This window comes from Takifugu flavidus, chromosome 5 (genome assembly GCF_003711565.1).
Source record: "Takifugu flavidus isolate HTHZ2018 chromosome 5, ASM371156v2, whole genome shotgun sequence".
NCBI lineage: Eukaryota > Metazoa > Chordata > Actinopteri > Tetraodontiformes > Tetraodontidae > Takifugu > Takifugu flavidus.
Genome location: NC_079524.1, coordinates 11,316,930 through 11,327,638, shown reverse-complemented (window position 1 = coordinate 11,327,638; position 10,709 = coordinate 11,316,930). Strand labels below are relative to the sequence as shown.

Below are 10,709 nucleotides of genomic sequence, written 5' to 3'. Positions count from 1 at the left end.
TGAGCCAATTCAAATCATTTTTGTTCAGGCACTCTGTCGGACGAAATCGGGTCCTTGCTCTCTACGTTTTAAAACCATCGCGGTGGGAAGACAACTAGCAACAACCGGGACGGAGGAGGAGGTGGGCAAGGATTTATTAAAATTCCAACTTGTCTTACATTGCGAGTTTCGGCTTACATAATTGTTTTTGTTACGCGTCCCTAATGGATGAAAACAGCCAATCGCTTTACATATATAACGGAAGCTACTATACTGACCAGTGGCATGAGTGGTTAGCTTTCCCCCATGCTAAGGATTAGCATGTTTGTTAAAGATAGATTCCAAGAGGTGTTGTCACTTGCAGCGGACTGAAATTCTAGTTCTACACCTTAAACAAATAGTTGTTTGTGTCTGTAAGTTAACTGTTATCTTTATTGTCATGCGAATCTTTGTTTTTGTCAGTATTAATGCATGAAGTATATGGCCTAACTCAATTTGGCCTGCACACAATATACATGGATTTGAGAATGAAAAAGGTTGTTTGAACCAGCGTTTACAATTCACCGTTTTTAAAAGTATGGTAGTGTGTTGTTAAGTGGGTAAAACTGACTAAGATGTCTCAGGCTGTCGTCCTATTAGACTGGTCTTGTTTGCTAATTCTGTGTGTAATTTTTTCAAGAGTCATGATGACAAACGATGAGCCGCGTTTCTGTAAATAATAAACATTGTTTAAAATGTGTAAAATCTCTAGTTTTATTTGTCATTTACTGCGGGTTTTTTTTTTTACCATTCCTTTGAACTCAGCCGGTTGACACCTTCAAGTGGTTTGAATTTAAGTTTTCCCACTCTCGTGAATGCAGCTTGCACCCTCCCATTAAACCGAGCATGCGCAAAACGGGTTGTAAACAATGAGACCCTTCCAGACCGTGTCCAGCTTTGTCTTTTTTTAACACTTTATCTGTTCAAAACTACCTACGATTTCACATAGGTCTGCGTATGTTACGTAAAAATGTCCTTAGGTAAGTATAGGTACACGTTAATTCGTAGATGTCATCACGTACACTTTGGTTTTTATCGGCATCAACATCACGAACGCGTATCACATTTGTTGTAGCTCGAAAAACAACCACGAATGACATACTTGGGCGTGACAACATGTCAATGAATCGACGAGTGTGGCCATAATTTATCCAGGTTTTCATCCATTTGTAGTTGCTAACATTATAGCGTAGATTGCGTGCCTTGGTCCATGACTTATATTTCCCCTTTTAAAACGATTTCCCGTCACGCTAGCTTTGTCATACTGCTGACTTCGTTAGTTAGCTAGCTAGCAAATGCTAGTCCCAAATAAGCATACTTGCATCGGGCACGTTTTGCACTCGTACATCACCCACGCTGCAGCTACTGCACGTAAGGAATGTGTACAATGTACATGAAAGTAAATAAAATCATACTAATAAAGGGCCTTTTGATCATGTACCCTATTTGCAACGAAAGCAGCTAGATAGTGTTTGATCTCTAACCTAACTGCACCCTAGATAATACTATAGTTGTGTTATCTATTATTGTGTGCATGAAGAAGAGATATAATATTATATGCCTCATTAAGACAGTTTTGAGTGCCGGTTCAATGACTTTTCTGTATGGTCTGATGCTTCCCTGCATGTCTGACTTGTGTATATCATAGGGAGCTGAAGCATGGAGGCGGTTCTTACCAGGCTGAGAAGCTTGACTGATGATGAACTGCGGGAGGAATTTGCCCGAGCAGATGTCAAGTGTGGCCCGATCACACCTACCACCCGAGCTACCTTTGAGAGGAAGTTGGCACGAGCTTTGGCGGGGACAGCGAACACTTCTGCTGAACCTGACAGCAGTGCTTCTGTGGGCATCTCAGACAGTGAAAACTCTACCGCTGATCACGCTGCATCCGTGGCTGCTGTCGCTCCCACTTTAGCAGCGGCAAGCAGAAAATTGACAGAGAGCAGTTGTGAAGAGTTGGACTTTGGCTACGGTGTTGGTCTCAACCCTCCAGATGAAGAAGAGGTTTTGGCAAAGAGTTCCAAGAGCTCTGCCGAAGTCAATAACTCTCAGAACAGAACAGAAACCCCTTCAAAGCAGACACAAGTATCTCCAACCTTTTTTGGTGTGTGTCCACCATGGGACGATGTTTTGGCAAGATCTGGTACGTTTCATATGTTAATTGTTTCTCAGTTCCGAAAGTTGATATTCGGTAAATTTATTTTTTACGGTACAACCAGAATTTCTGTAAGTTATGGTCCAGTGCACCAAATGCTAGAGGGGGTGGAAACAAAGCAGTGAAACCCTCTTTAGAAAATGTGACCTACCCGTAATGTTGCAACATAAATACTCTAAATAAATACCTTCCCCAATCAAAGGACTTTTATCGCAGTTTGAGGCAGAAATTTTCATTGTTGAGTAGCAAACTACTGTTTACAGCTGTGTCGCTACAGTGGAGTTTGTTGTCACTGTAAAGTTGACTTACAGAACAATGTTGTGTTTTGCCTGTAGAGCGAGCGCATGTATTCACAGATAGGAAAGATGCCCTCCAGGCTGTGAAGACGATGAAGGGAGCCCGCTTCAAAGCTTTCCCCAATCGTGAGGATGCTGAAAAGTTTGCCAAGGGGATTTGTGACTATTTTCCATCTCCGAGCAAAACTATACCCTGCACCTCTCCAGCCAGAGCAGGCCCACTTGTCAGCAAAGGTGCGCACATATCCCGTCTGAGCCTTCGTAGTTTTGTTTTCCTTTAATCCCAAATGGTCAGTGTTTCTTTGAGTAACGCTTCAGTCTTTTACTCTGCTCTCCTCAACAGAGAACATGGAGGTTGATACCAACCAGGAGCGGGCAAACTGTTTCAAGAGCCCTCGCACCCAGGACCTGACTGCTAAACTGCGGAAGGCTGTGGAGAAGGGTGACAAGGAGGCCTTCAGCGAGCTGGTCTGGATCAATCCACGTTATCTCATTGGCTCAGGCGATAATCCCACTATAGTGCAGGTAAAAACAATTTAAGATGAATCGGACTGTGTTAGCTTAGCTTGCATGATTATTTAACAAAATAAATCCACCCTTTAGATTGTCTCCTGATCAGTATTGTTTACGTCTATTAAGGAGGGATGTCGGTATAATGTTATGCACGTGGCGGCCAAAGAGAACCAGGCAGGCATCGCCCAGCTGCTGCTGGACACTTTGGAAAACCCCGATTTTATGCACCTCATGTACCCGGATGACCAGGAAGACATGCTGCAGAAACGTATTCGCTACATTGTAGATCTTTACCTCAACACCCCAGATAAGGCTGTAAATGTTCTTCTTTTTCTTCCTTCTTTAACAGCCAATACAGATTCCATGTGATCACTTTTAACGCGAGTTGATGAGCTGTTTGTGTTTTCAGGGATTTGAAACACCGCTTCACTTTGCCTGTAAGTTTGGATGCCCCGAGGTTGTCAACGTCCTGTGCTCACATCCCGATATTGACAAGAATCGTAAGAACAAGGAGGGCCAGAGACCTTGTGATGTAAGGATGCGTACTTTAGCCTTCATTTTGTTTGTCCTTTGTCCTTGTTGCGTTTGTGCTGCTTATGGTCAGATGTCCTCTCATCTGTCCATCTCTGGACACCTAAAACATGACATGGACTAAAAGGACAATTTGTCTCCGACCGATATTCAGTATTCAAAACGGAGGGGGTATTAGCATATTTCTCATGTACAGAACTTGATTTGTGGACTAAGATTTGCCTGACTGCTCCAAAATTTTCCCACATTTGAAAGAACTGGTCTCTAATATTAATCTAAACAGACACGACTTAGACAGGAAGTAGGGATGAACATACGCGTGCATGTATGTAGGAAGGGTTGTTGCAGGGAGTTACAGCCAGGCCTGCTCAGGTTGTGAGTCTGTGACCTTTGGCCTAGTTTATGACTCAATAATTTGCCAGCATTCAGGCATTGCAAATAAAGGTCTAAACATAGACTGGAGCAGATTCTTCCCCCTCTTAGTCCTGTAACAGATGTATGCTGTCAGCTGTGCCTTTACTCTGTCATGTCAGGTGTTTATTTTGTGCGTTTCCTATTTGCAGGTTATTTGTAACAGAAGAAATAAAACGGAAGAAGTGAAGCAGAAGATAATTGATTATTTGGAAGGTAAGCATTTGCATTTTGTTGCGGTTTCTGCTCCTTTTTCTTCCTCTTTGGCGTTAATTTGACCAAGGCGGTCGTCAAACCATCTTGAAAAATGATCTTTCAGACCGCTGCTACATCCCTTTGCTGCGAGCGACTGATAACTCCTCCCAGCCTGTCATCGGTGCTCTGTGGTCACCTGAGTCGTTGGAAAGTCTTTCGATGATCCACCGGCACGGTAGGAGCCCCATCGATCCGGTCATGGCCATCTCGGCGTTTGCCGGCCCGCTGAGCCCCTCAAAAGTAGGTTCTGTTCACGATCACCTCCCTCTTTGATGTTAATCACCACGTTTCACTGGAAAAACAACCCTCTTCATCTCAGGCGGAGGATTTTCGGCGTTCCTGGAAAACGCCGCCGAGAGAACAGGCACAGCATTTTCACAACATCCTCAAGTCAGATCCGGACCGTGGGGCAGAAAGAGTGGGCAGGTACACCCAAAATATCCTGGTTCATATGGGACGGCTGCATATCTCTCTGCTGGCTCTCTTAGATCTTGTCTGTATGATGAAGGAACGCCAGAATTCAAACCTCAATATTTGAAAATACACAACATGTGATGTAAACGATGTCCGCAGAGACCTGGCTCGTGGGATGGGCGCGCCGTGGGCGGAGTACTGGGACTTTCTGGAATGTTTTGTGGATTTGTCCTCTACCGAGGGCCTACGCAAGTTGGAGGAGTACCTCAGCAAGAGGGATTTCAGCCCCCAGTCTCATGAGGAGACTGGGGAGAATGAGACCAGCAACAGGTTCAGGACCCCGTCTCCAGGTACCCTCACTTAAATCCTTATTGTCGTCAATATAATATCATCGTGTCCTGTTGCGTTGATGATCCTTCTGGGTTGCAGGGAAGCATAAAAAGTTCTGCAACTCCATTTCCGTGGGGGCCTTCCTGGACGAGGGGGACGACATCAGCCTCGAGGAGATGAAGAACCGTCAGAATGCGGCGCTCACCAGCATCACTTCTTCTCCGGCGTGCAAGGACAGTCTGAAGGGTGCCGTGGGGGGCCGTGAGTTCCACATCCTGCCCATCGAACTGCACCACCGGGGGGCCGACCTGATCGAGACGGCCGCCGAGCGGGACCTCTTGTGCTGCTGCAGCAACAGCCACTTGTCACCGGGCATGGCCTGCAAAATCTGCACCTCCCCCAGAGACAGGACTCATAATGGAGAGAAGATGGGGCCTCGCAGCCCCGCCTCCTCCACTATGCTGTCGCCAGTCTCCAACCTCTTGGTGAAATTTGAACGCATGTCACTGGAAGAGAGTCTGGACAGCCCCAACAGCTGCGGGGAAAGAAGGAGCAGCAGTGGGAGCCGACACAGGGAATCCTGGGACTCCTACAGCCCCCCCCCCTCGGCCACAGATCTCAGTCCTGGGCTCAAACGCTTGTCTCTGGGCCAAAGTCCTCCAGAGGGCAGAGCAGCAGATGGGATGAAGGAGCGGAGCAGCAGCGACAGCTCGGAGTACCAAGAAGCAGAGGAGAACCTAGAGGGGCTGGGCAGGACTAGGGGGGCGGTGTCAACCGTGCGCAGCGTCTGTGCGAGGTCAAAGTCATGGGACCACGGGGGAAGAGACCTTAGCAGCTCAGGGTCATCAGGGAGCTCCTATAAATCTTTAGATCATTCTAATGAGTTATTTTCCAGGACACCGCCACAAAATAGAAGAGGACTCTTCATTCTGGGGTAAGTCGCATTGATTTTCATTAATATCCGCGACGTTTCACACGACGCACAACTATAAGTTGGATTCTGGAGGATATGAACATCACTGAAACCTAAATGTTTGTGTAATCATTTGCATTAAAGAGAGGTAATCGCAGACTAACTGGATTACAGGCTAATACTGCACCTCCTCGAGCAGTAAAATAGTTCAGCGATTCCAAATGAAAGCATAAATGAAACGTCTTTAACTGCAGGAATTCACCAACCAAGCTGGACAGGGAGGTCTTGTTGGCCATTGAGGCTTCGGACGTTGACCCCCAGATGTATCCCAGCATTGAGAAGTGGAAGAGCACAATGAAGACTTACTCTTCATCGGACATGCAGAGGTGAGTCGGCTCTTGCTTCATCCAAACATTGTTAGCTCTCTGCTTCTTCCTGAAACTGCTGCTTTGTCTCATGCTTAGATGCTAGATATGCACATACCTGTTTGCTGGTTGACTAATGATGCTATTTGAGAGAGAAATGATGATTTAGGACTCTAATTAGACACTAAGGTACCCAAATATGACAACAATTTCAGCAGAATGGCAGTTTTATTCCAGACATAATCACTCTTGTCCATGTGCGTTCCCCAGCTGGCCGAGCCCCGCGGTGGTAAAAACCCGACTCAGGATGCAGGCGCCTGGCTCCCCTGCCAGCAGCCTGATGTCCCCCACCAGTCGCTTCAGTCCCGCCCGGCAGGCTCCCTCGCCAGACTTCAGCCCCAGCCGCTACAGCCCTGCCAGTGCTAGCTACATTCAGCGCATCCGCCTCAAGCACTTGAATGATCCACTCATCTGAGTGGCACCCCCCCCCCCCTCCCCGCCCCCACGTACGGCCATGACCTGATCCCACCCTTCCCACTACAAACTCAGAAACCACACACCTACCAGAAATATGCACAACCATCTGGAAGATTTGTATTAATTATGTAAGGTACTTCTCTTGACTCCCATTATGTTGGTTTGTGAAGTCCACGCGAGGAATTAAAAAAAAACAAAAAACAAGAAGAAACTGTGGTATCGTGTGTAGTGTACGGGTGTGGATCATGTTGTGTTATTTATAACAAGTGTGAAGCACCTGCTCATCTTTTTTTAATATTGTGGATCCCCAAAGTTAACCCATCGGTAAGTGTGGAACGAAATCCTCGGCTGGATTCTGTCACTCAAGACGTTCTTGTATAAAAAAAGGAAAAACAAAAAATTCAAATATGGATATTTTAAAAGTTATTTTTTTGTATGTTGGTCAGTAGCACAAGATTTCAATGTTTTTATTAATGGTGTTAAGACTCGACTGCCATTTTCCTGTTTTCCTCAGTTCAGGAATTGCCTTAATTTTCTGAAGTGACAGTCCAGTTCTTTTCTCTAGCTCACGACATCACGCTGTCCGCAAACGGCGCCCTCACAGGCCGCGTCGGTCACGGATCATTACGGCAAACGTGGAAAAAACTGATGAGACTGGGGTCGTCCTTGTTTTTGTTCAATAAATGCATTTCTCGTCTTCTCTCAGTGGTTCCTGGACATCTTCACGCTATTCCTTCCTGCCAGTACTGGCGGCCTTAGCCCACGAAAGCACCCCCCCCCCCCAGCAGTGACTTCACATGTACCATAAATGAGGAAGAACACCAGTTTTAAGAGTTATTTCAGAATTTCCCCACTCTGACCACTGTTTAAACAGCTGCACTAAACAAGTTCACCACTAGAGGCAGAAAAAGCTCGATAACTAACTAAAATTAACCACCTAAATTGTCTCCTTTAACTAAAGCCTGTTTATGTGCCGAGGCTGTGCTCAGCACCAGTTTTTCTTCTGATTCAGTGTTAAATTTAGCAGTTAGCTGATTCAGATTGCCTTCCAGAAATCTCACAGGTTCTTGCACTTTTCCAAAAACCACAACTTTAGGTTCATCTTGGCAGCAAACCTCAGTTATTTTCCACTTACCACTTAGTTTACGAATGTATTTGTTTTTAGCGAAACCTTTATCCGAGAGCACAATCTGCTTCAGAGACGATTGTACACGTCACCCCGGTGCTCTCAGGTGACAACAGATCTGATTCTGAATGTTTATGAATGTGGAACTTTGCAAAAATGCTTCTTGTGCTTTCAGCATTCTGTGCTTTATTAAGGAAAAAACCCAACTTTTACAGTGGATTCTCTTTCTGTACGTTGAGACCTGATTTCAACTAATAAATAAGACGTGACACCCACTGTACTGCCAGTGCTTTGACATTTATTTGAAGAAAATGCAACAAACTACGACAGTAACGTCCAAGCCAGTATTTCTCACAAGAGTGATCAAATGTAAAGCTTAAAGAAAACAAAAAAATCTTTTTTCTTTTTTTTACAAAGTAATTTGTGTAAAAAATCGTGTTACATTCAGGGGTCCGTGTGCATTTCTGAAATCCTGATGGCACAAAAGTAATAAAAACCAGACCGTTGTTAAATGGCAGCGCTTCACTGATGAAATAACAAATTTAAAGACACTTGAGGAGAAAAAACCAGAGTGTCAGCCTGTGACCGTCTGCGCTGGGCCGTCAGGTCCGCGTCAGCTTTTCCGGGGGCATAAATCCTGCGTCTCCCAGGGCCCTGAGGGCCACCCTGCCGCTGGGCCGGATGGTGAGCCACGTGATGCTGCCGTTGTTCAGGCCCATACGCAGCCATCCCTCAGGAGGAAACTGCAGAGCCCTGCCAGAAGATCAAACAGCGTCTTTACACGGATTCCGTTCAGGTCAAAGTGGCCCAAATGAAACGCGGATTGTGGCGGTAACATTGTGATGAGCCAAGCGAGAAGCCGTGGACTCGAGCCCCCCCCCGCAACACAAACCTGCAGACAAAATAGCGGATGACATTGGCATGACACACGATGATCTCGTAGCTGTCCTCCTTCTGCTTGGGGTCGGCCCGGTGGATGTAGTGGCGGAAGGCAGCCTCAATGCGAGCCCCGTCCTCGTGATACTGCTGGAGTACGGCACAGAGGTTGAAACCCGCCCTGACCCGTGTGATCGGGTCAATACAGAGCAAACGCGTGGTGCGAGGAACGAGGGACGAGGGAGGGGTTTTCCTTCCCAAATGAGTTCCCACCGAGTTGGGCTCACTTTGGAAATGCTTCCCAAGTCATCCCTGTGGCAGCGCAATGATGCATTGGCTCGTCATAGCTGCTAGAAGCATCGACATGCACTCGGAACATCTGGACGCGAGCGGCGGACAGCGACATGTGACAGCAGAGGTTTCTCTCACCACAGCGTCGGGCTTCCAGTGAGTGACAGCTGGAACCGGCTCAATGGGCGCACCTTCTCTCAGTAGATCGCAACTCGAAAGCTCCACTCCTGTTCACACCAGACAAAAAAAGGGATTATTTTCCCCTCCACTGTTGGATTGACTAGTTTGAAGTGTGTATCCAACATTGTGTGTGGCATGCTGTTGTCATGGCGTAATTAGGATCCATCACCTGGAAGGTATTTGCTGATGATCTGCGCCGTCTCTGTAGCCCTGGTCATGCTGGAGTGGATCAGAACATCATACTTCAGTCCCAGCGATGCCAGCCGGTGACCCGTCAACTCGGCCTGCTCACGACCTGAAAGTGGAGACAGAGGTCATCCTAACCCGGCGGGAACGGCGCACTCAGATCCCAGTGGGGCACACTGGATCAGTGTTCTGCAGACTGATAGAGAGGGAGAAGGAACCTAATGGAGTGAGGATGCGCTCCTTATCGTTGTTCCCGCTCAGGTTGTACTGGGAGTGCCTGATGAGGAGAATGTTGCGTGTAGCTTTGGGTTTGCAGCCGTCCTGCTCGGAGCTCGGGTCTTCAGTCACGGAGTCCTTCTTCTTTCCATTGATCAGTGCTGACGGGTCTCTCCTGGACACAATTACAGGTGATGTCAAGGATGAGGTGAGGTCTGTCTCTACTGTTAAGTGGAGGGCGGGGGTTTAAATAAACGTCCTTAGAATCAGTACAGTTATACCGGATAGTCAGACAACCTCCCCTAAAACAGTACTTTTAATTGATTCATTGGTTGCATTACAAGGAAGCGAATACAACACTGATCCCGTCGTGTAAAAATAAAAGACGCACTTGTCCCAGTTGAAGTCCCAGGAGTGTCCTGAAGGCGCTGGTGTGTGGTGAGCCGGCTGGGCAGCCTGGACGGTGAATCTCGACCGCCGACAGGCCGCCAACCCGCGCTGCTCGCCGAAGTAACCCCGGGAGTCGGCGGCGGTAGCTGCTAACACAAGGGCGACGGACCCCCCGGCGACCCCGCAAATAAGTTTAAAAGATTTCCTGTAGGACATTTTCCTGTGCGGCCGCCAAGGGAGGAAGCGAGCGGTCCCGCTAGCTAATTAGCCGAGCTTCACTCGATCGATTGCGCACCGTTTTCTGTGGCCACAGCGGTGTTTGATTATGCCAAACACCGTTGGTCTGTTGATTCCAACTTCACCACATTCAACACGTAACCTTTGAAATGAGATAAATATCTACCGGGCAATGATGTGCGTCTTTGCAGGACACTAAATATAGAGCCTAGTGTGGCTAATCCAGTATGACAATTACGGTGGCCCGTGGGGGACGAAAAGGTTGGCCATAAAAATAATTCACGCACGTTCCAAAAGAGACCGCTGGGGGGCGCTCGACACAAACGAATCTGCAGAACTCCAGCGGATGAAAATGTCTCCAATCATCAGTTCAGCGCAGACATTTATACTCGTCGACCACGCTGAAGGAATAAACAGTTAATTCCGCTTATTATTTCAGTTTATTTAGTTTAATAATGCCTTCCCATGGTCTCTAGTTTCCCCTTTCTGTGTGTGAGGGCGACAATAATGATTGTATACTATATTAACA

At 47.0% G+C, this 10,709-nt stretch overlaps 2 protein-coding genes across 4 annotated transcripts; one reads left to right on the top strand and one right to left on the bottom strand.

Annotated features, from left to right (window-relative positions):
* Positions 1 to 45: 45 nt before the first annotated feature.
* Positions 46 to 8,090, top strand: ankle2 (ankyrin repeat and LEM domain containing 2). Of its 2 annotated transcripts, none has more exons than XM_057033682.1 (13): positions 46 to 121; positions 1,667 to 2,161; positions 2,509 to 2,703; positions 2,813 to 2,994; positions 3,109 to 3,297; positions 3,392 to 3,514; positions 4,077 to 4,140; positions 4,244 to 4,419; positions 4,499 to 4,605; positions 4,753 to 4,943; positions 5,023 to 5,857; positions 6,091 to 6,222; positions 6,472 to 8,090. In XM_057033682.1, exons 2-13 carry the CDS (start codon positions 1,678 to 1,680, stop codon positions 6,674 to 6,676), a joined length of 2,883 nt encoding a protein of 960 aa, XP_056889662.1. In that variant the 5' UTR covers positions 46 to 121; positions 1,667 to 1,677; the 3' UTR covers positions 6,677 to 8,090. The 2 variants fall into 2 exon arrangements, with proteins under 2 accessions (XP_056889662.1, XP_056889660.1); XM_057033680.1 differs by lacking the exon at positions 46 to 121 and adding an exon at positions 840 to 998.
* pgam5 (PGAM family member 5, serine/threonine protein phosphatase, mitochondrial) lies at positions 8,081 to 10,428 on the bottom strand. 2 transcript variants are annotated; one of them, XM_057033687.1, is made up of 6 exons: positions 9,945 to 10,428; positions 9,556 to 9,728; positions 9,321 to 9,446; positions 9,110 to 9,198; positions 8,697 to 8,830; positions 8,081 to 8,557 (listed from the first exon to the last, which is right to left on the bottom strand). In XM_057033687.1, the coding sequence occupies exons 1-6, from the start codon at positions 10,157 to 10,159 to the stop codon at positions 8,407 to 8,409; spliced, it is 888 nt and encodes a 295-aa protein (XP_056889667.1). In that variant the 5' UTR covers positions 10,160 to 10,428; the 3' UTR covers positions 8,081 to 8,406. The 2 variants fall into 2 exon arrangements, with proteins under 2 accessions (XP_056889667.1, XP_056889668.1); XM_057033688.1 differs by having other exon boundaries at positions 8,697 to 8,827.
* Between the last annotated feature and the right edge of the window lie 281 nt (positions 10,429 to 10,709).

What these genes read in the sequence shown, in the direction of transcription:
- ankle2 (XM_057033682.1), top strand. Translation starts at nt 1,678, where the DNA reads ATGGAGGCGGTTCTTACCAGGCTGAGAAGCTTGACTGATGATGAACTG. An exon ending in AGGGCCAGAGACCTTGTGAT is followed by an intron (nt 3,515 to 4,076) that starts GTAAGGATGCGT and finishes TCCTATTTGCAG; the next exon opens with GTTATTTGTAACAGAAGAAA. An exon ending in TCTTCATCGGACATGCAGAG is followed by an intron (nt 6,223 to 6,471) that starts GTGAGTCGGCTC and finishes TGCGTTCCCCAG; the next exon opens with CTGGCCGAGCCCCGCGGTGG.
- pgam5 (XM_057033687.1), bottom strand. Translation starts at nt 10,159, where the DNA reads ATGTCCTACAGGAAATCTTTTAAACTTATTTGCGGGGTCGCCGGGGGG. An exon ending in TGGGACTTCAACTGGGACAA is followed by an intron (nt 9,729 to 9,944) that starts GTGCGTCTTTTA and finishes AATTGTGTCCAG; the next exon opens with GAGAGACCCGTCAGCACTGA. An exon ending in CATCAGCAAATACCTTCCAG is followed by an intron (nt 9,199 to 9,320) that starts GTGATGGATCCT and finishes TGGTGTGAACAG; the next exon opens with GAGTGGAGCTTTCGAGTTGC.